This window comes from Canis lupus, chromosome 2 (assembly GCF_048164855.1).
Source record: "Canis lupus baileyi chromosome 2, mCanLup2.hap1, whole genome shotgun sequence".
NCBI lineage: Eukaryota > Metazoa > Chordata > Mammalia > Carnivora > Canidae > Canis > Canis lupus.
Window position 1 is genome coordinate 59,717,482 of NC_132839.1, and position 23,424 is coordinate 59,740,905.

The 23,424-nt window shown below is 51.2% G+C and overlaps 1 protein-coding gene across 1 annotated transcript in view; it reads right to left on the bottom strand.

The window, feature by feature from the left end:
- TBC1D2B (TBC1 domain family member 2B) overlaps nt 1–23,424 on the bottom strand; it is a 61,884-nt gene that overhangs the window by 19,016 nt on the left and 19,444 nt on the right. Inside the window, exons 3-6 of the mRNA XM_072784762.1 lie at nt 21,130–21,295; nt 5,483–5,646; nt 2,851–3,077; nt 1,906–2,295 (exon numbers count right to left, since the gene is read on the bottom strand). Coding sequence (XP_072640863.1) covers nt 1,906–2,295; nt 2,851–3,077; nt 5,483–5,646; nt 21,130–21,295 — 947 coding nt within the window. The remainder of the gene's footprint in view (nt 1–1,905; nt 2,296–2,850; nt 3,078–5,482; nt 5,647–21,129; nt 21,296–23,424) is intronic.

Consider the following 23,424-nt stretch of genomic DNA (forward strand, 5'->3'; position numbering starts at 1 on the left):
GTTCCAGACCCAATGAAGCGTGTCAGCAAATTCCAAAAAGCAGAAATCTTTACAGGCCACACATACCGACCAGAGTCAGAGAAAGTGGGTCATAATATTGATGGGAAGACAAGAGGCCACAGAGGCCACACAGATGCCCCCCCGCCACCTACCTCCCCGCCGTGGACGCACTCTAAATTCGGGTCAGGGGAAGAAATGAGTATGGAAATGGTGCACCAGCGAGAAGTGGAGGGCAGTGAGGACATATGTGCAAAACCCCCACTTCTGCCCACAGTCCCCCACCCACAACCTGCTTTCAATTCCTGCAGAGCCACCACAGGAGCCAGAGGCAGGAGCGGGCATCAGGCACTGGTGGCGTCAGAAACCATGGGGTGGCCGGCCACTAGGAGCCACAGCCACATGCCAGCCCCTGAACCACCAACCCACCACCACCTCCATAAGCTCTGTCCCCACTGCACCCAACTGCAGGGGGGGATGTCAGAACCACAGGCTTTAAAAACAATTGAGAAAAGTTGGAGAAAAAAGTCAAGTCACAAAATCACCAAATGATTCAAAACCACCCCACTCATTTGCTGCAAAAACTAAAGGGTGAACGAGGGGGAGGAGTCTAGTTCTGATCAACTCTGCTCACTGTCTCCAAAGGGAGTCACAGAGACCAGAGGCAAGCTGCTCACTCTGCACATGCCCTGCTTGTGCGTGTGTGTCGGGGGGAGCGGGGAGTGTGGCCTCAAACACCATAAAAATATGCACAGTTGCAAAATATAAATTTCAGGTGACATTAAATAAGCCACGGTCAAATGCAATGAACGTCCAGGTGGGGCACATCTCGGCTGCGGGCATGAGCAGAGCCGACTCTTCCCAGCCACACTGACCACGACGGTTTGTGCAACCACAGAGACGTCTGTGGTAGAATCACAGAGAAATGAGGTTGGGAGCTGTTCTGCTGCTCTTCTGGTTTTTCTCAGGAATGATCCTTCTGGCCTCACATGGGCACTGAGAAGTGATCACTATGGGAGGCCATGTGCACGTCCCAATGGCGCTGTCAGCCAGTGTTAACTTCTGTTCTAGAATTCTCTGAGGCCCCTGCATGTCCACCACTTGGCCATCCACTGCGACAAGCAGACAAGCAGTAGGTGCTCACTAATAACCTCCATGTGTTTTGCCTTCGAGGAGAACCAGAAAGAGGGCAGCAGGCTCCTCAGTGAGGGAGCACACTGGGGCTGAGCCACACACCCACCTGGGGTGGTCAGGGCCATCCCAGCACCTCCCTGTGGCCTGAGGGCCAGGGGCATGACCCTTCTGCTCTCCCCTGGGCATGGAGACTTCTCCGCACACACGGGGCTGCCCCCACCTCCCACAAACACTGTGCTCCTCCAACCACCAGCTGGTTCCCACCAGGTATTACCCTGAGTTCAGGCAGCAGCACCCACCCCAATCCCAGGGCCACCCTCTGTCCTCAGCCCCAGGACCCCCCAGCTTGGGCGCAGGGGCCCCAACTCTGAGTGGGCCTCAGCTGGTGTGGGGTCCATGCTCCTTCAGCTTCCCTGACCCAGGTGCTGAGGCAGGCCATGCACGGTGCTGACATAGGCACATGAGTGTGTACACGGTCCCCTGGGCTACGTAGGGTGATAGAGCTCTAGGTGTAGAATAGAAGAGGGGCCTCGGCTGCCTGAGAGCAGGGGGGAGGATCCCAAACCTTCTGAGCAACACAATGTCACTGGACTCAGACTTTCCTTTTCTGAGGACACTTCTTACAGAACTATCCATCATGTGCCTGTGAGTCCTGCTAGACCTGCTAAAGAGAAGCACAGTAGCTCTGCAGGTGCTGCAGCCCCAGATGCCCAGAGGGGCTGCCAGCAAGGTTATCTGAACCTGCCTGGCAGCCAGAGCCCACGTGCCACTTACTTTCAGCCTGTCCAGCTCCAGCTGCTCCCTGCTGGCAGGGGTGGGGGAGCCAGGTACCCCCGAGGTGGAGGATGTGCCATCCGCGCCCTCGCTGAGCCGACGCGACAGCTTCATGATGACCTCGTCCTTGGCCTGGATGGTCTCCACCAGCATCCCCAGCTGCTCACTGAGCTCGCCCACCTTGGTCTTAAGCGTCCTGGCTTCCTGCTGCAGACTCTCTCTCTCCAGGGACAGCCGCTCCAGCTGGCCACTGAGGCCCAGGATCTGCTCATCCTTGCGGTGTAGCAGCTCCAGCGCATCCTTGGGGATGCCCTCCGAGAGCCGGCTGCTGGCGAAGTACTTGTCATACTGGGAGGACCGCACCGTCTGCTGCAACAGCCGCACCAACTCCTGGAGAGGCAGAGACAGTGACACGCCACACGGACCAACACAGGACAAGAAACACATCAGCACCAAACTTCCTCTTAGAATCTCAGACATAAGAGGAAGAACCACGCACTGTGGCCAGCCCGCCCGCAGAGAACAATACTGGGAAACAGGAAACCGCGGAGGTGCACCATCAGCAGCAGCGGCCCCTGTGCATGGACACAGGAGCCCTCAAATCAGCCTGGACTTGCTGAATGACGATGTGTCCTCGGCCCCAGAAGGAACCTGACGCCACATGGGAACTCTTTCCTGTCCTGTAAGTAGACTCGGGTCCACATGTGATCAGAGAACCAACATCATGGCGGGAGTGGAAGCAGTGGCCGAGACACCCTCCCTCCCCTGACCCACTGGTGGTCCACCCCCTGGGAACCTAAGTGTCTCTGAACAGGTAACCTAGTGGCATGCGGGCCTACAGCATCAAGTGCTTCAGGAGGATCAGGGGATCCTCCTCTGGGGATCAGGACACTTAGGGGCCCCGAGAGGCTGGCAGGGGACACACAGGCGAGGAGGGATGGTTACCTTCTGGCTGGACAGGTCCTTCTTCAGCCGCTCCAGCTCCTCTTGCTGGCTCTGGACCTGCAGCTGCACCTCGGATGCAGACTTGCTGCTGCTACTCTGCACCCCCTCAGCTGAAGGCTCGCTACTGACGTGGCGGTTTCTGTAGGATCCGATCATGTCTTTCAATGGGCGCTTTCCTTTGTAGGGAATACGTCCCAAATCAAAGGGAAATCCTGAGCCAGTGACTCCTACATAAAAACAAACCTTGTTTTCTAAGTGCAGGACAAATCGTCCTTCTGGAAACTCTAGTAACACACATCAGCCTCCCACCTGCCATCCTCTGTGATGCCCTGTGTTCACGGCGTGGAGAGCATAGGCAGGGGTGGGGATGCCTCTCAGCCCAGCATGTTCTCTATGAAAACTGAGCCTAAACTCAAAGATGACCCCACACTGGATCCTTCCTTATTAGACGTGTCACATGGTCCCTTTTAAAGAAAACGTTCTGGCTGTGATTGCTCAATTTCTGCCCATGACGCATGAGAAGAGGCAGAGTGTCCTGCTACGAACCGGACATTTAGGACAGGGCCACACGACAGCTCGCTCGAGACCTAGACGGTCAGTTCACAGCATCAACTCCCCATTTCTGGACCAAAGAGGACAGAGACATAGGCTAGGGAGGAGCGCAGTTGCTCTGAGCTCCTGCAAACACAGAGCCCTTCCCAGAGCCCCCGCCTGCCATCACACAGGTTCCCAGGGTGGGACGCACAGATACTTTGGGATCTGTGGCCGCCTCCTGCTCGTCTTTCTCAGTAAGGAGAGAAAGCCAAGCCCTGCCTTGAATGTACATTTTCTTCATTGTGAACACACGCTTGAACAACATTCTCTACCTTAAAAATGGGTCTTTAAAACACTGATGGATCCAAATAAATCCATCAGTATTGTGGATGGATTCAGATTTATGTTTAGAATATGAGGCAACATGAAACAGAACACATGATACAGATTCCATAAAGCTGGAAAACAGGCAGATACTTTCCTGTCCTTACTTCAGGACAGTGGCTGCCTGGGAGGGAAGATGACCAATGGGGATGGGGGCCAGGGGATGGGAGATGGGGGGACAGGGATGGGGGACAGGGGATGGGGGACAGGGATGGGGGATAGAAGATGGGGCGGGATGAGTGATAGAGGGACAGGGATGGGGGACGGAGGATGGGGGATGGAGGATGGGGTTGTGGTGATGCCTGCAGCTGGTATGGGCAGGGTCCAGGGATCAGAGAGATCGAGTCCATGTATGCCCTATGGCTGCATGTCTGGGACTTTCCTCCTCCCTCCCCCCCTTCCCCCTCTCCCACTCAGCCTTGCAGACCTCTCCTTCCCGACCCGACTCACCCACCCTTCCATTTCTCTCCTGGAGCCTCTACCAGAAGTTGGGGCTAACGTGGTGAATCCTCCAGAACCCAAGTCCCCCTGCTCTGGTGCGTTCCTGCTCATGTGCGCCCTTTCCAGGGTCCCACAGGGCTGTGGCTCCCACACGACAACCCTGCGAGCACAGGGAAGCTCCCCAGGACAGCAAGTCAGGCCATCCTCTGGGGTACAGGATGAGTCCTTTCTGTAGTTAACACATGCCCTCCCAATAAGCATACCCTACAGCCCTGCCTCCTCCTGCTAGCCCACCTGAGAATCAAGCATGAGGCAGGATTTCAAAATGATTGTCATTTTACAATGAAACATCAATATTCCCTCACGGGTCCCTGGACAAGCATCACAAGTGTTTGTACAGACGGGGCTGGGCTGATGACACTTGAACCCTGATTCTCTCAATATCAGGGAGCCAGACATGAGGGGCACCTGACCTGAACACCCACCAAAGAGTGTCCTTGTCCTGATTAAGTCAGCCCTGAATCTGGGCAGGCCTCGGCCCCGCAACCACATAAGGGGCACATGAGGGCAAGAAGGGACCCACAAAAACACAATTCTCAGACTCCTCAGCATGGCAACTGTTCCTGCCACACACGTGCCAAGGCAGAGGGAAGACAAGGACGGGTTGCTGTTCAGAGGTGAAGAGGCTGACGCACATCAGCAAGCAAACCTGCCTGCAGGCCTTGTCAGTACCTCACCTGACTGGGGACATGAGCACGCAGCTATGGAAAGAGTGCGGGCTCAGATGATTAGATTAGATTTACTACCACTGCTTCTCACTCAGTACAATCATGACACTGCCATAATTTAAAATGAGTCGTTATCTCTTAGAGATAGATCTAAAATAAAATATTGAGATGCAACAGACAGATGTCTAGAATGTACGACCCCACGGACAGTGAACACAGGCTCCACCAGGACCCCAACCTCACTGTTCTACTTTCATGTTCCTTACAGGTTTCTGTAAATAAAAGGTTTCTTTAAAAAAAAAAAAAAATCGATCTATCCACAAAGAGTACCATGATGTCTGGATGCTCTATGTCCCAAGAGGCTTTAAGAGCCACAGGACCGGACAGTCACTCTGCAGGCCCTTGGGGCTCATCCCCAACAGAGAGGATGTGAATCCCCAACGGGCCTCCTGCTTCCAGAAAAGCCTGGTACCTTGGGGTCTCAGGCACCGCAAGGGCCACAGAGAGAAGGATGGGCGACAGGAAGCATGTCCCCATGTCCATACCTCTGCTTCCTTCAGGGGCTGGCTTCTTCCGCTCTTCTTGTGCCATCGACTCCTCCAGCTCCTTGGGGTTCGGGTCTAAAAGCTCCCAGTCCTCGTTGGTATAAAACACACTCTTCCGACTGTCGCCATGTCCTCTCCCAGGACGGAAAGACGACATTGAATTTCTGTTAGGAGAAATGAAACGAGTTCTTTAAAAAGCTGTAAGATAAAATGTAATTTCACATAAATAGCACTGGCAAAAATTAACAGTTATGATAACATCAAATATTGGGGAGGAAGTGGATGGAGGGGACACCAGCTGGCACTGCTCGCAGGAGTCACACGGGGGACATTTGGCAATACCCAGTTTAGGTGAAGGGAAGGCCACTTCAAGACCCAGCATGTCCCAAACAAAACCCTGGGCATCGGCATGAGGGCACAGAGGGCAGCACCCACCGCTGCAGCATTCGCACCCGGACCAGGTGGACGTGGTGGCCCACCACCCAGTGCCCACCAAGTGCCCACCTCCCGCCAGGTGCTCGGGAGCCACAGAGGCCAAGACACGTTCCTATCCCTAGGGACAGGCTGGCACAGTCGTGTCATGGGGATCAGGGTTTTGAGATGCTGAATGAAAGAAGAAAATAGAAAAATGATGTGTGTGACATGACAGCATTTCAAATCTTTGAGGTAATACTGGTAAGAGAGGCTGTACCCACACGTGTGGTAAGACTATGAACACTAGGATGCAGGACCTCGCCACCTCCGGGAAGCCAAGGCAATGAGGCGGGTGTGCGGCCTGTGGCAGGAGCACGATGGCCCCACTGCTTAACCCGTGCAGTGGAGCAGCCAGTAGTCAACCCCAAGTGAGGGGTTTACCCGCAGAAATGAGAAGATGTGTGTGCATGCGGGGTCTGCCAGTGGCCAGTCACAGCTGCCTGATTCTTCACAGCCACAAATGCATCCCCAGTGAGTGGGTGGCCCAGCTATGACGTGTCCATGTGTACTGGACGCTATTCGGCAATGAGAGGGATGAACCATAAGACATGTAGAGGAGCCCACAAAGATGGCGCTTTTTCTCAAGAAGACAAGCATGAGACCACACACAGCACTACCCTGTTCACACAGCAACAGCAGGCAGACCAGGGGTGGCCACAGGGGGATGGAAACGCCCGACATCTCCATCATGGAGGTGTCTACACGACCATGAATGGTTTTGGAAATTCATAGGCCTGAACACCTAACACACTTGAGTTTCCTGCAGGTGATTACACCTCGATGAGGTGGTTAAAGCCAAGGGGAGGGAGAAACGTGCACCATGTGGGATTCCCTGAGGTGGACAAGCAGCGGGGAACAGAGTGAGGCTGTGGGAGGCAGACCAATGACAGCCTCACCAACAGCGGTCCTTTCTCAACATTGGTGGGTTCACGAAGCACATTGTTTTCACCTGATTTGAACCATATTAAAGTGCTCTAGACAGAAGACTGCAGGGAAACTATTAATACCGTTAGGTTGGTTAGGTTCCCACCACTGCCTCCTGCAGAGCCCTGGGGGCCTGGACTTACACCTGCCTGTGAGTTCTTGGTGCGTGTACTTGGGGCCACACGGGGGCTGGCAGACGGATGGCGTACGGCACCATCCACATGCTGCCTGTCCCTGAAGGTCTCTCCCACTGGTGACTGTGGCGTGTCCTCGCAGATGCCCGCTAGCACTCAACAAGCAGGGTGTTTTACAAGGATGGCAGTTGTGCAGGAAGCTGTGCAAACAGCTGCTCGGGAAGAAAAGGACACGCCCACACATGCCTGATACACTTCTTTGGCACGCCGGCTGCTTAGGTGGCTGTGCACAGGCACGCAGCCCCCACAGCGGCTCCAGCTGCCACTCACACACGGCACTGCGGGCTGGAGGTGTCACCAGCTCTCCGCCCTGGTTCTCAAAGGGGTGAGTGCAGGAAGGAACCAAGAGCTGAGAAGAGCAGACGGGGATGCTGCCAGGAACAGCTGTTTACACAACTTAGGAGTTTCCCCACTTCTGCCCCATGGCCAGGCTGCTTGCACAAAGCGGAGCTCGCCCTCTGCTCCGCAAGGAGGCACCACGTGCCAAGCCCCAGGTGAGGAAGCAGACTCAAAGCAAAAACTCAGTAAGCGAAACACCACGGAGCCCATCATTGGCTCAGAGCTTCTGCAGGGACGGAGGCCACTGAGCACACCGTCCTCAAGCCTCACATCCCGCCCACTCCACGCACACCACTGAGCTCACGGCTGTTTAAACGGGACCCTCCTGGCAGAGGCTCGGGGCCCTTCTCAGACCATGCTCGCTCCTCCAAGACCCACTCGAGTGACAAACCTGAGCCAGACCTCCGTGCCCCTAAGCACTGTGCCACTCTTTGCTTCAATGATAGACCTAAACAGACAGTGAGAGGCTAGTAGGCAGCCGACGGCAACTTCAGAACCACACATTCGGCCCCAAGTGTCTGTAAACGCCAGCCGTCTATACAAGAACAGCTGCTTCCAAACGTATGTATTTCATATCAGTTTCTCCACACACGTTTATGATGTGTGACCAACACAGGCCATGCTGGGGTCACCAGTAGGGCGCAGCCCCTCTGATAGGCCACAGCCATCCCCCAGCAACAATGAGCTCTTCAGATATAGTCTCGCAAGGATGCAGACACACTGTCTAAAATGGCAAAAATGCAGAAATAATTGGAAAGGGCCTGTGGAGGAGATTTAGGGCCTCAAGATGGGGAGCATCACCGTGTCCTCAGGGGCAGGCCGGTGTGCAAGCATCACAGCCCCAGGGCTCCAGAAGCATCTGGTTGATACCCTAACATTAGTCCCTGGGACTGATTTTGGACTTCGGGCTCTAAGTACAGGAGGAGAACTCAGGTCGCTCCCCGGCTCTGCTGTGCGGCGATTTGCTGCAGCAGCCAGAGCGAAGAGCCACGGGCTGTGAAAAACCCCTTCTCATTACAGTGCACAGTTGGGCCAGCTTGCAAGTCTGGGATGTCACATCTATGGTTAAAGCAGCTTCACTGCTGACAGAGTGACATGGAAAAGGCCCTCTGCCGCGTGCCCATCCACCTAACGTGGACAAATAATTCTGCCCTACTTCTGTGTCCATACTCATCTCAGCCACGTTCAACACTCAAAACCCGCTCGAAGTAAAGATCTTATCATTGACGAATGCCCAGGCAGGTGCGGCCCCACCAGTTCCCCACAGCCCGACACCTGCACCCACCCCTCCGCCCCGGGCCCCCACCTCCCCTGGCATCCAGCACCTGAGCTCCTGGCCATGCAGACTTGGCTACTCAGGGAAACCTGTGGTCAGAGCTGCACACCCATCTTTCCCTCTGCAGCCCCTCCGTGTGCTAAGACCTAAGTGAAGACCCGTCGTCCTGCAGAGCCTCCCCTATCATGCCTCAGCACACCAGGGCGGGTGGGCAGTGATCACTGGCTTGGCCCATAATTGCACCCATGGCCTCATGCGTGACACCCCACCCGCCACTGCCCTTCCCAAGGGCCACAAGCGGCCAGCTCTGACCTGCAGGCACCTCAGCCCCACCCTGTATGGGGGACACTGGGAAACACAGTGGTTGAGAGTCTGCCTTGGGCTCAGGGCATGACCCTGGAGTCCTGGGATCAAGTCCAATATCAGGCTCCCCACAGGGAGCCTGCTTCTCCTTCTGCCTGTGTCTCTGCCTTTCTGTGTCCCATGAATAAATAAATAAAATCTTAAAAAAAAAGTGACAGACGCACATGCGAAGCAAACCCTGTCTCAGGAGGCCAAGCACAGCGATGGCCCCCAAAGCACCTGCCGGCCCTGGGGCAGATGGCCGCTCACATGGAGCAGGACAGGTGCAAGGACCAAGCACTTCTGCCCCTGGAGGGTCCTGGGTCCCGTCACTTGTGAGTCCTTCCCCAACCAGGCTGGGGCACCCCACACATGCCCAGGGCTGCGTGAGGTGCTGGGGACATACGGGCTCTAGCAGGAGGTAGGCCACAGGCCTGGATGCGGAGGAACATAAGGTTGACCAGTAGTAGGACAGCTGTGGAGGAGAAGCTCAGGGTGGGGGCAGAGTGAGGCTGCCCTGAGGCATGGCTGGGACTCCTAGGAGAGAGAACGCACCCAGTAGGGGGACGGCCTGAGGCAGGGGGGTGGGGGGCACCTGTGTCTGTAGAATGGAAAGCAGCCTAGCAGCCCAGCGACAGTAATGAGCCCACTGGACCTCCAAACCCATGTTTACAACATGGCCTTCAGCTGATGGTGATGATGAGCCTCTGAAAGGCTTGAGGCGTGGGAAGAAGGGATTCGGGTCACTGAGAGTAGGGTCCCTGCGATGGAAGGGTCCAGGACCTGCAAACGATGCAGACAAGGTACCCCTCCCAGCTCCCAACTCTAAATACAACAGGAAACATGGGCAGTTACACCCCTGGACGAGGCACTGACATCCCCTGAGGTCATCTCGGGCACTCCAGGTGACCGACCACACTTTCTGGCCAGGCCTAATGGCCTATAGCAGTTTTGGTGGCGTGACATCACAAGGCTCTGGCCCTTGTGATGCATGGCCCTGGACATAGAGTGCAGGGATGGCTGAGGTCAAGAGAGCTGCTGGACGGGCATACTGAGCAGGCCCTCACACTCCACGAGGGCTGTCGGCCCCCACCCTACAAACAGTGCACCCCACATTGTAACATCCATTAAAAACTGAAGAGTTTTAGCAGTTTTTCCAAGTCCTGTACTGAGGCTTTAGCACTTTGTCTTTCCTGCACAGAGCTGTGCCCGCAAGGAAAACCACAAATAAACATGTCACAGCTCTGGGAATGGCCTCCGCAGATGCATCGAACCTCTGCATGCAGAGTTCCAGATGGCAAAAAACGGAAACATCCCTCCAGGATGGCTAGCCGCGCACACAAGTCACTATTCCCACCAGGTCCAAGGCTCAAGCAGGAAGTGAGACCAAAGGGTCAGGGCAGGGCCTGGCAGGACAGGCATGCGCTCCCAGCTAGCTTGGTCTCCTTGGCCACCACCTGCACCACACCCACTGGCTCAGCAGACACTGTCATGAGAGCAATGGCCATGTCTGCAGGACCAGCTCCCTTTGCCACCACGTCCTGAGTACTCACAAGGAGTACAGACACTGAGCCGGGCCTCACACCCACCAGCGGGAGGGCACATACACACATGTGCACACACACACACCTGTTTACTAATGGGGAATGTCAAGCCCAGAGAGGTTTGGTCACTGGCTCAGCACCACACAGCTGACAAGCGGCAGGGCCATGATTCCCAAGCCCAGGCTGGCCATAGAGAGCAGCGGCTGGGGTGGGACCAGCTGTACAGGAGGGACAGCAGGACCTGGGAGCTGCCAGTCACACAGCAGGCAGAACTCAGAACCCATCAGCAGACCCAGCGTCCATGCCAGCAGAGCCGTGGGACACTGCTCATGGTGGTCACACCACCTGCAGCACCGTGGTAGCCCACACACAACTCCCACGCACCCCCCGTCTCGCTCACACACGCCTGCCCACAACCCAAGTGCATGCAGACCAGCCTGAACCTCTCAGGAGGACAATTCTCTGACCCAAAGCGACCTGGACTGCTGGTGGATTAATGGAAAGCTTGGTAAAAGCAGGAAACCATCTCAGAATAACTGAACACAGACACAGGTGCCTCTACAGGTGTCAGTACCTGTGCTGCCAACACCTCGTCCTCGAGCCGAGGCTGCCAACCGCGCTCCCTGGCATTCCTCCCGGGTGAACTGCACCCACCAGACATCAGCTCACTCGTCCAAACCTGTTTCATCCATGTACAAGGTCCACAGGTTGTTCTCAACTTTTCCCCAAGCACATACCTACAACCTCACAGTGACTTTCAGTGACTTGCTTTTATCAAATTTCCCCCAAGTGCTCAACTTATTTTTCACAGAAAAAAGGACAATTCCTTTTGGTCCAGATGGGCTTCCTCCATGTTTTGCTGACAGGACAACAGGGACACAGGTGTGGCTGGCGAGGAGCAAACCACTAGGAGGGGAGAGGCTGGCAGGAGCACGACGGGCTCGTGTGCATCATGCGCGGGATCGAAAACGTCTTTCCCTGGGGCGCCGGGGGCAGGGGTGCAGGGTGAAAGCACAGCAGAGTATGACCTGACTACCTGAGGCCTGACTGCACCTAAACGAGACACTATTTCAAATTTATGCAAACACATCATTTCTGAGCTGTCAGTTCATAACCGGAACACTGCTGCACTATCCACAGTTGCTGAAGGAGCTTCCCGTGCCCAAAGCATCCCACCTAAACCTTCACATAAGTAAGAAGACAACACATGAACCCAAGATCCACGGGCCAGGAAGTGAGCACTAGGGTTTCTCCAAGAGGGTTTCCACAGACAATAGCTCTGTTGTTTGTTTCCCTGATGACAGCACGGGTGTGGCCGTGTCCAGGGCTCCCCAAGGGCAGCTCGGACGCAGCACCCCACGCTGCCTGCCTGGGCTCCCAGGATATGTGATCACCACCCTGATTCCCAGTCGAGAACAGATGCATAGGATGTGAAGAAACCTGCCCACACTAGCTGTCATAGAGTGGGGACCACGCTCGCTCGGGCTGTATGGCTCTCGCAAGGCCACCTCACAGAGGTGCAAGCGGCAAATGGCAGCCCCCACTGACAACTCGCCGAGTGTCATCATCATGAGCAGGAGACGTGTGCATACTTTCCTAGACACAACCACCCACAGTCAAGGACACGGAAGCACCCGGGGGACAGATCCATTGCCCCTGTGCTCCACTTTAACTCTTAGCTGAGTCAGGTATGAAAATCTGGCATATCAACAGTTTCCCAATTATGTTCTTATAATGGGCACTGGGGTAAGGGTAGGGACACCCCTAGCTCCAACCAGGGGACCCTGAGTGCCCTGCCGCATGCCTGCTATGTCCTGAGTCACCTTCCTGCTCTAACCTCAACTACTTCGCCTGTAATACAGAGAGACAGTGTCTCAGCAGCTCCCAAACATCTCCTGGAGCACGGAGCCCCAGCCCCTGCACCTGCCCAGGTGCTGGATGAGTGGACAAGCTGGTCAGGGCATCAGCAGAGAACCCCCAGTGCATGAAGATCCTGGTGGAGCAAGGATCTCGTGGCCACACACAGTGGTTCTGGGAGTCAAAACATGGGGACACGGGGGCCTACAGGACAGACTACAGACCACGGAGACCCCTGCAGGTGGAAGAGGGCCAGGGACGCTCCCAATGCGGGATGACAGCACAGGCAGAAAAGAGCAGGATGTGCAGCAGATGGCTGGACAAGCAAGGGCGAGTCCCCTGAGGGCCAGGTGCCCTGCCACACCCCATTCAGCTTCTGTGCAAACTGTGGCTATATTTTAACAACTGACAACACACGGGGGAGTCTGAATCCCACCATAAAGGTGAAGGAAGGATGGGGCCGCCGTGTGAAAAAAACATGTCCCCACACATGCACGGTCCCCGCAGCCACCAACTGCATGTGGCCCAGGTGCCCCGTGGGAAATCAGGGACCTCCAGCCACCCCACAGCACCATCTACACTGAGCCGAGTCCCTAGGGCTCCGCGGCTGCCACCATAGAGGGTTGCTCCAAAGAGGAGGAGAAACACCTTGACTCCAGAGCTCCCCCAGCTCAGCAGGAAGGAGGCAGCAGGGCATTCAGGTTCCTGTCCCACAATGAGGAGCTTGGGAGTAGCCCCTCAAACCCAAAGGCAAGTAGAGAGCTGAACTTCGGAAAGACAACACATCCCCTCGGATCCTCAAGGGACAGGGGACATGGGGCAAAGCGCTGCCCCCAGACGGGAGTGACAGGCAGCAAGCATGGGAGGCCTGGCTTCCTACAGGGGAGACTCAGCAGCACCCTGGCACCAGAGCAGGACCCCGACCTGTAACAGGCAGTCGCTGGAGGCTCGTGTAGACCCCTCCAAGGGCACCAGCCCCCAAGGTGCTGTGAGGTTTCCTCCAGGAGTTCCAATAGGCTCTGCCAGAGAATTTGGGGGAAAGTCCCTTCAGGCTTCTGGCAGGGAGACAGGAAGGGAGCAGTTTTAAATTCTCCAGAGCACCCTGCTGTTAACAAGGTTGTGCCCTCGGAGGACCTGGTTAGCCAGAGCCCACCCTGCTGGGGTGATAGCAGAGCCCCACTGACCTGGGTGTGGGGACCCCCAACTCTGGTCCCTCCTGCTGTCCTGTCTACGGGGAAGGGAAGAGATGGAGAAACCCTTGTGGGTCTTCACTAGTCACAGGACCACAGAACCCGAGGCCCTCCCCACCACCTCCTCAGGGGCCAGCCTATAGCATTCCTTCTCCCGGTATGTCCTGTCCAGCTGTCTAGAAAAAGGAACAAGGCAAAACAACATGATGTGGAGAGAGAGAAAGCAGCAGATCCAGACGAGGCAGAGATGTGGGAATTATCAGACCAGGAATGTAAAATGACTCTCGTTAATATGCTAAGAGCTCTAAGGATACAGTATCCAGTATGCAAGGTCAGATGGGCAATGTAAACAGAGAGACGAAGACCCCAAGAGAGAACCCCCCCAAAAAATGACAGAAATTAAAAGAAGAGAAATGAGAAGCACCCCTGCTGGGCTTGTCGTTAAAATAGACATAGCTGAGGAAAGACTGTGAGCTGGAGGGCACATCCGCAGAATCTTCCAGCACCAAAGAGCACAACTGACAAACTGTGTCAGCGGAAGTGGAGAGAAAGAATAGACCATCCAAGGAGTGAGTGACAAATACCGAACACGCACCATCCATCTGCACCAGGAGGAGATGAAGAGGAGAGGGATACATATTGAAATCAAGGAGGGTATTTTTCAAAAGTGACGTCAGGCACCAAACCACAGCTTCATGAAGCTCAGAGAGACCAAGCAAAATAGAGGCTCAAAACCTCATAACCTAGCACACCATCTCCTAATTACAGAAAAATCGAAGGTGAAGAATAAATCTGGAAGGAAGTCCGAGGAAAATAAACACCTGACCTCCAGAGGAACAAAGATAAGAGCTGCATCAGCGTCTTCTCGGAAACTGTACAAGATGTGTGCAGAGAGAAACCAGCACGGGGGAACCCTGCACTCTGCAGCCTTCAAGAGTGAAGGAGAAAGAGGCTTCCGCAGATAAACAGGGAGGGAGCTGGTTGGTAGCAGACCTGCAAGAGTGATAAGTTCTTTAGAAAGAAGATGATGACCCAGGTCAGATAGATCACCAAGAAGAAAGGACGAATCTGGAACACAGGAAGGGTTAGTAAAATACAGATTTCTCGTTTTTGCCTGATATAACAGGTAACAGCTTGTTCGAAGTAATGTCAATGATGTGTTTGCTTATGTGCGTGCACTGTGTACATGCTCCCGTGCACCCCATGGGTAGATGACACGTGCTCCCTATCACATGACACACACTCCCACGCTCCCCACACACACACAACACACACTCCCGCACTCCCCCACATGAACACGACATACACTCCCATGCACCCCCTCACTTACATGACAACAGCGATACGGAGGCAGAAGCTGTGATGACTTTGCTATTACAAGGTTCCCACCCACCTGTAGAGCAGCACAGTATGGTTTTTTTGTTGTTGTTGTTGTTGCTTTAGGATTTTATTTATTTATTAATGAAAGAGAGAGAGAGGCAGAGACACAGGCAGAGGAAGAAGCAGGCTCCATGCAGGGAGCCCAATGTGGGACTCGATCCCGGGACCCCAGGATCACACCTGGGCCAAAGCAGGTGCTAAACCACTGAGCCACCCAGGGATCCCCAGCACAGTTTGATTTTTAAAGTGAACTTGGATTAGTGGTAAATGTGTGTTACAAACTCCAGAGCAACTGCTAAAAAAGCTAAAAAAGAAGTATAACTGAATATGCTAATAAGGAGGGAGAAAAAAAATGAAACCATGTAAAATGGTCAATGAAAACCACAGAGGCAGGGGCACCCAGCTGGCTCTGTCGCTGGAGCACACGACTCTTGATCACAGGGTCACAATGTTGAGCCCCATGTTGGGCACAGAGATCACTTAAAAAATAAAAGAACATAAAACTACAGGAGGCAGAAAAAAGAGTAAGAGACAAATACCAGGAACAGATGACAAGGGCAACAAACAGAAAACAGAAACAAACATATTAATACAACTGCATCAAGAATCACCATGAATGCCAATGGCCCACACGCAGCAGTTAACAGGGGTGGTTAGAGCAGATCAAAACGCAGGGCCCAACTGCATGCTGTCTCCAGAAACCCGCTTTAAATACACATACATATAGATGAAAAATAAAAGGAGAAAAACACACTGTGCCAACCACACTCATCAAAAGCAAGCAGGAGCAGCTGTGTGAATCTCAGAGCAGACTTCAAAGTAAGGGAAGTCATGAAGGATAAAGGTGGCATACAGCAATCCTCAGTGCATATGCCCCAACACCACAGTGTTGACAAAACTGTGGGACAAACAGAAGGACCAACTACCATAGTGTGACACGTCAGCATCTTCTGTCAGAACTGGAAGGACCCAGCAGCAGAAAATCAGTAAGGGCTTAGCTGAACTAAACAACTATCAGTCAACTGGATATAACGGATGTGTAGACAACTTTGTCCAGCAACAGCAGAATGCACATTTCTCTCGAGCTCATACAAAACACTCACCAAGACAGACCACATTCCGGGCCACAAAACACAGCCCAACAAATTTCACAGAATAGAAATCCTATGCCTGTCTTCAGAACACAGGGGGATTGAACTAGAAATCGCTAAGAGAAACATAACGAAAACCCCAAAATACATGGAGAATAAACAATGTACTTCTAAAAACACACAGGTCAGGGGGATCCCTGGGTGGCGCAGCGGTTTGGCGCCTGCCTTTGGCCCAGGGCGCGATCCTGGAGACCCGGGATCGAATCCCACGTCGGGCTCCCGGTGCATGGAGCCTGCTTCTCCCTCTGCCTGTGTCTCTGCCTCTCTCTCTCTCACTGTGTGCCTATCATAAATAAATAAATAAATAAATAAATAAATAAATAAATAAATAAATAAATAAAAATAAAAATAAAAACACACAGGTCAAAGAAGAAATCTCAAGAGATACTTTAAAATGTTTTAAACTAAATGAAAATGAAAATGCAACTTATCAAAGGTCGTGGGATGCAGCCAAAGCAGTGCTCAGAGGTAAGTGTATAGCACTGAATGCACATAGTAGGAAGAAAGAAAGATCTAAAATCAATAATCTATGTTTCCACTTAAGAAACTAAAAAAAAGGACAAATTATATTCAAAAATAAGAAAATAATAATTAGAACAGAAACCAATGAAATTGTCAACATAAAATTAATAGACACAAAAGCTGGTCCTTTGGAAAGATCAATCAATTCAATAAGCTTCTAGCCAGGCTAAGAAAAAGAGAGAGAAAACACAAAGCACTAATATCAGAAATGAAACAGGTGACATCATTATAGATCCTATGGAAATTAAAAAGATAATAAAGAAATACTATAAACAATTCTGTCCATAAATGTGGTAACTTAGATGAAATGGACCAATTCCTTGAAAGACACAATCTGCCAAAAATTACATGAGGAAAAAAAAAAGATGATCTGAATAATCCTATATCTATTAAAAATACTGAAATAATAATAACCTTCCAAAACAGAAAGCACCAGACCCAGATGGATCCACTGGTGAATTCTACCTAACATTTAGGGAAGAAATTACACCAATCTTGTCCAATCTCTTTCAGAAGATAGAAGCAGAGGGAATACTTCCTGACTCATTCTATGAGGCCGGGATTCCCCTAATAATACCAAAATCACAAAAGGCATTGCAAGAAAACTACAGACCAATGTCTCTCATGAACAGATACAAAAATCCTCAAGAAAATATAAGCAAGTCGAATCCAACAATATATGAAAATAATTATACCCCACAAACAAGTGGGATTTATCCTAGCTATGCAAGGCTAATTCAACATTTGAAAGATGAATGTAATCCATCATATCAAAATGCTAAAAATTTTTTTAAAATCACATAATAGGTTCATATCGACACAGAAAAAGCATTTGACAAAATGCAACACCTGTTCATGATAAAAACTCTCAGTAAACTAGGAATAGAGGGAACTTTCTCAAATTAATAAAAACTCTCTACAAAAATCCTACAGCCAACGTCATATTTCATGGTAAGAAACTCAAAGTTTCAGGTACAGGGATCAGGTAGGATCAGGTACAGGGCAGGGACATTCCTTTTCAACACTGTACCAGAAATCCTTGCTAATATAATAAGGTAAGAAAAAGAAATTAAAGGTACATAAAATGGGAAGAAAGACAAAATTGTTTTTATTCAAGATGACATGATCATCTATGTAAAAACTCTGAAAGAATAAACAAAAACCCCTGAAATTAGGTAAGTACAGTCCCATTGTAGGATACAAGGTTAATATACAAAAGCCAAGTGTTTTCCTATATACCAACAACAAGTAGAATTTGAAATTAAAAACACAGTAATATTTACATGAGCACCCTTGAAAATGAAACAGGTATAAATATAAGAAAACACATATACATACAATATATATGCAAGATCTATGTGAGGAATACTATGAAACAGATGAATGAAAGAATGGAAAGACTGTCCATGTTTATGGGTAGGAAGACTTAATTTTGTCAAGATGTCAGTTCTTCCAAAATTGATCAACAGATTCAACGCAATTCTAATCAAAATCCCAGCTAGTTATTTTGTAGATACTGACAAAGTGATTCTCAAGTTTACATGGAGAGGCAAAAGACCCAAGATAGCCAACATGATATTGAAAGAGAAGAACAAAGCTGGAGAACTGACATACCTGACTTCAAGACTTAGTATAAAGCTACAGTAATTAAGACCATGATACTGGAAAAAGAACATGTTAATGGAACTGAACAGTGAGCTGAGAAATAAACCCCCATTAATACAGTCCACTGATTTGCAAAGGCAAAACAACGGAGCAAAGACAGGCTCTTTAACAAAAGGTGCTGCAACAACTGGACATCCACATGCAAAATGATGAATCTAGACATAGGCCTTACACTGTTCACAACAATCAACTCAACAATACACCAAAATGTAAAATGCAAAACATCTAAAACTCCCAGAAGATAACATAGGAGAAAATCTAGATGACCCTGGATGTTCTGATGCCTTTTTAGATACAACACCAAAGACACAATTCATGGATGAAATAATGATTAACTGGACTTGCTTTCAAGTCAAAACTTCTGCTCTGGAAAGACAATATCAAGAGAATTAGAACACAAGCCACAGACTGGGAGAAAATATTAGCAGAAGACACATCTGACAGAGGACTATTATCCAAAATCTACAAAGATTTCTCAAAACAATAGGAAAACAACCCAGTTAAAAAGTGGCCCAAAGACCTTAATAGACACACCCCAGCAAAGAAGATATACGATGCCAACTAAGCATACGAAAAGATGCTCCATGTCATACATCATCAGGGAAATGCAAATTAAAACATCAGTGAGCTACCACCACACACCTAGAATGGCCAAAATCTGGAACCCCAACACCACCAAATGCTGGTGAGGATGGGGGGCAACAGGCACTCTCATTCACTGATGGTGGGAATGTTGCATGGTGTGGTCACTTTGAGACAGTTTGGAAGCTTCTTACAAAAGTGAACATGCTCTTACATACAATCCCCGACAGTCATACTCCTTGGCATTTACACAAAGAAGTTAAGACTCTTATGCCCATACAAAACCTGCACGTGGATGTCTACAGCAGCTTTGTTCATAATCGCCCAAACTCGGAAGCAATAAAGATGCCCTTCGATAAGTGAATGGTTTAATAAACTGTCTATGTCTGGACAATGGGATATCATTCAGCACTAAAAACAGATGAGCTATCAGGATGAAAAGACATGGAGGAACCTTACATGCATATTACTAAGTGAAAGAAACCAATCAGAAAAGACCACTATTCTGTGATTCCAATAAAACTGACATTCAAAACTATGGAGACAATGGACAGATCAGTGATTGTTAGAGGTGGGTCAGGGAGCAAGATAAATAAGCAGAGTATGGAGGATTTTTTAGGGCAATGAAAATACTCCACTGGATACTATTAATAGGTGGACACATGTCGTTAAATGGGTGTCCAGACCCACAGAATGCACAACAGCAAGAGTGACCCTAACGTACATGATGTACTTTGGATCAGGACACTGTGTCGATGCAGGCTCATCCATGGTACAAGATATACCATTCTTGTGACGATGGGGGTAGGGGTGGGGGTGAGGGTGGGGAAAGGATGTATAAAAAAATTTTTCCTCTCGATTTATTGTAACCCTAAACCTGTTCTAAAATTTAAGTATTTACAAAAAGGCAATTTGGGGGCACCTGGGGGGGCTCAGTCGGTTAAGCATCCAACTCTTGATTTTAGTTCAGATCGAGATCTCAGGGTAGAGAGATTGAGCCCCGTGTGAGACTCAATGCTGGGTGCAGAGTCTACTTGAGATTCTTCCTCCCTCTCTGCCCCCCACCCTGCTTCTGCCTTTCTCAAAAAAAATTAAAAGAACAAGGTAGTTCCACGCATGTCAGCCTGTGAATACCATCAAGACATAAAAGAAAGAAAACGCAATTAACAAATGGACAAAGGATCTAATGGGATGTCTCTCCAAAAATCTACAAACGGCCAATAAGCACACGAAGCTGAGCAGTACCATTAGTCACCAGGGAAATGCAAATCCCAACCACGAGGCTCCACTCCACCACTGGGGATAACGAGAAACCCGAGCACCGGGAGGGTGTGGGGGCTGTAACCTCCACATATGCTGCTGGGGACGCAATGCGAGGTGGCCTCTGAAGAAGGGCATGCACAAACTTAGTGCCCGGCCGGGCGGTGCCACTCCCACTGCAGACCCCAGAGAATCGAAACCTGTCCCCAGTGTTCACAGCAGCACCGTTCATAACAGCCATCATGTGGAGAGGACCCGCATGTGCGCCAAAAGAAGGACACACACAGGTGGTCTGCCCACATAGTAGAGCCTTGTTTCCCTGTAACAAGACATGAAGCCCTAACCAAGGCTATGAAGGGCTGGACCCTGCTAACAGCAGGTCAGTGAAAGGCACCAGGTACAAAATCTCCTGGGAGGCCATTTTCAGCATATGTGCAGGACAGGCAAGCCCACAGGGTCAGAAAGCAGATCTGTGGTTGCCAAAGGCTGCAGGGAAATGGGAAGAGGATGCTAGCAGGTACTAAGGTTCGGCCATGTGTGCTAAAAACCACCAAACCTTACATTTTAAACGGGTGAACATTATGGTCCGTGAATCATGTCTCCGTAAAATACATAAAGTATTTCCTAAAAACACAGCTCAGGCCCCTCTCGCTTGCTCACACACAAGCAGAGGACAGAAGCCCGGGGTGTGGCCTTGGGGGCCTAGGAAGGGGGCTGGCCCCGTGGGAGCCCCAAGACCTCAGACAGAACTCTTCCAGGCCAGCTTCTGCTTGGCACAATATGAGGCAAGCAACAGGCATTCCCCACATGCTAAAAAAAAAAACACCAACTACCTGAAAGGACCTTGTCAATGACAAATGCAAGGTGCTTTCAGAATTTCATACATAAGATTATAACATCAGAAATAATCAATTTTCAGTTTCATATGTTGCTTTCCAAAGACTCACTTGAGCTCAGTGCCCCACTGTTTGAAAGAGAAATTAATGGAATTTGGGTGCCCTGGGGCTGGCTGATGAGCTGCTTGTGCTCCCACCAGCTCTCCAGGGACGGTTTCCACAGCGAGGACATTTCTGGCTTTTTCTGCAGAAGCATCTGGATGCGGGCAAATTACATCTGAAAGACAGGCAAACAAACATCAGTTCCTCAACACTTCCACGTGGGCCTGGGTTCCTACCTGAGGCATGGACTTGATGGGCTATATAAACACCTGGAGGACACCTGCCACATGGCGTCACCTGGGGTGGCTTCCATGTTCTGCGACCACTTTCACCTAAACTACTTCAATGTTTGGGACATGCTCCAAAGCACCCAGGGTCCCGGCACCAGCCCAGGAACAGGAGAGGCAGGGTAGGGTCCCCTCTGCTGTCTCGCGGCTCGGCAGAGCAGCATAACGTGATGGCCAAGGTCCACTCGCCTGCATTGATGGAATGACTCCAGGATAAGCCACAGGCCATGATGCAAAGTGCAGATCAGATTATACTAACACTCTTCCTCCAAGAAAAGGGCGAGTAAGAATATTCTGCATGCATATGCTAACATCTGCAGTGGTGACCTCAAGGAAGTAAGTTTGGGTGTCCCAGAGAGTGGCTCAGTAAAGCCACAGAAGCACTGGAGCTAAAGCCTGATCAAATTCCAGAATAGCTTTAAAATGTAAGCTTTTGCAATACTGAAGGTTGAAACAGTATGACGTCTAGGATTTGCTTCAAAAGAAGAATATTTGGTTATTTAACAAATAAATAATAATATTTGCTTCAAAATAACAAAGTGGGTAGGGGTGTCCAGGAAACCTGATGTGTCCATGAGGTAGTAATTTCGGGAATCACCCCGAAAACATGGGGGCAATCTTACAGATTCTCTGCATAAAACTTCCCATAGTAAGAAATTAACATTTTGAAAAGATGTCCCCAAAGACAAATGCTTTGTATTTTCCCCAATGGGATACTCTGAGAGTAGGGCACGCTTGTGAACAGACGGCGGCTTGCCCTACACATCCCCTTCACAAAGCATCTCCACTCTACGGTGTAAACCCTCACTCTCCCCATAAAGGCAAAAGCCGAAAGGCCTGCTGAACGCGGGACATCGGGAAAGAGCGGCTTCTCGTCAGAGGAGTGCCAGATCTGAGCAACTCGGGACAGCGTCTGCGGAGGAACAGCACACAGGGAATATGGGGTGCGGGCCTGGAAACCGACCCCAAAGATGGGCTCTGTGTAGGTGGGTCACCAGGGGGCCACGATGGAAAGAGTACCCTGTGAGCAACATGAAGGGAGGGCCGTGTGTCAGTAGGGGGTACCTGGCTCTGGCCCACAGGGAGGGCGCGCAGCCAGAGCAGGTCCAGAGTGGGAAGAGCAGGAGGGGCACTGGGGAACAGAACAGGGGGCAGCCAGGAGTTACACCTGAGCACAGGTGCCCGAATCTTGGCTCGATTTACCAGTGCACGGTGAGCACGGCACCCTCAGCCTACACCAACAGCAAGAACACATCTAGGGAGGAGACATAAGATAAAAGAGCATGATGCAGAGCCTGGGGTTCCAGAAGACGCTGCAGGGACCTTGGACAAGGTGGGGGAAGGCCCCACTCACGGTCCCACTATGGTGGCTCCTCTTCACTTCTCCACAGCCTCAGCGCCCGATATCTCAGTTGGAGTTCCAGGAAACAGAAAACAGGTTCCAACAGAACCGGGACCAGTCCCCTGGCCCTGGGAAGACGAGCACCACACCCCAGGGTGGGGCACCGCCACAATGCCTAGCCAATCGCTGGCGCATGAGGGACACCTCCATTCTTTCGGGGATGGGCTAAATCGAGGCTTGGGCTCCCCCAGGGGTGGTCCTCTCAGAGCCTTGCAGCGAAGCAGCACAAGCCAGGCAAGGAAGTGGACGTAGCGCTAGTGTCTGCAGCAAAGCTGGCCCGCCTCCTTCTGTGTGGCTGGGGACAGGTGAGCGGTGGCTGTCAAACATTTGTGCAGAGCGCCTCCAGCCAACAAAACTCCAGGCTCTGCAGCCGCCCTGAGGCCACACTGGAGCCACTTCCCGAGGAGCTCAAGGCCCAAAGGCTGTGTCAGAGAGAAGGGCCAGAGGCGAGGGGGGACGCTGGTGGACACAGCATCTCTGTAGGTAATCACTCCACACGAAAAAGCAATTTCCCAATTTTGCTATTAGCATCATTTTGCCTCATCTTTGGCTTTTGAACAACAGTAGAGTTCCTTGTTAGGAGCAGAGCAGCTGGCTTCCCCACCCACGACCTCA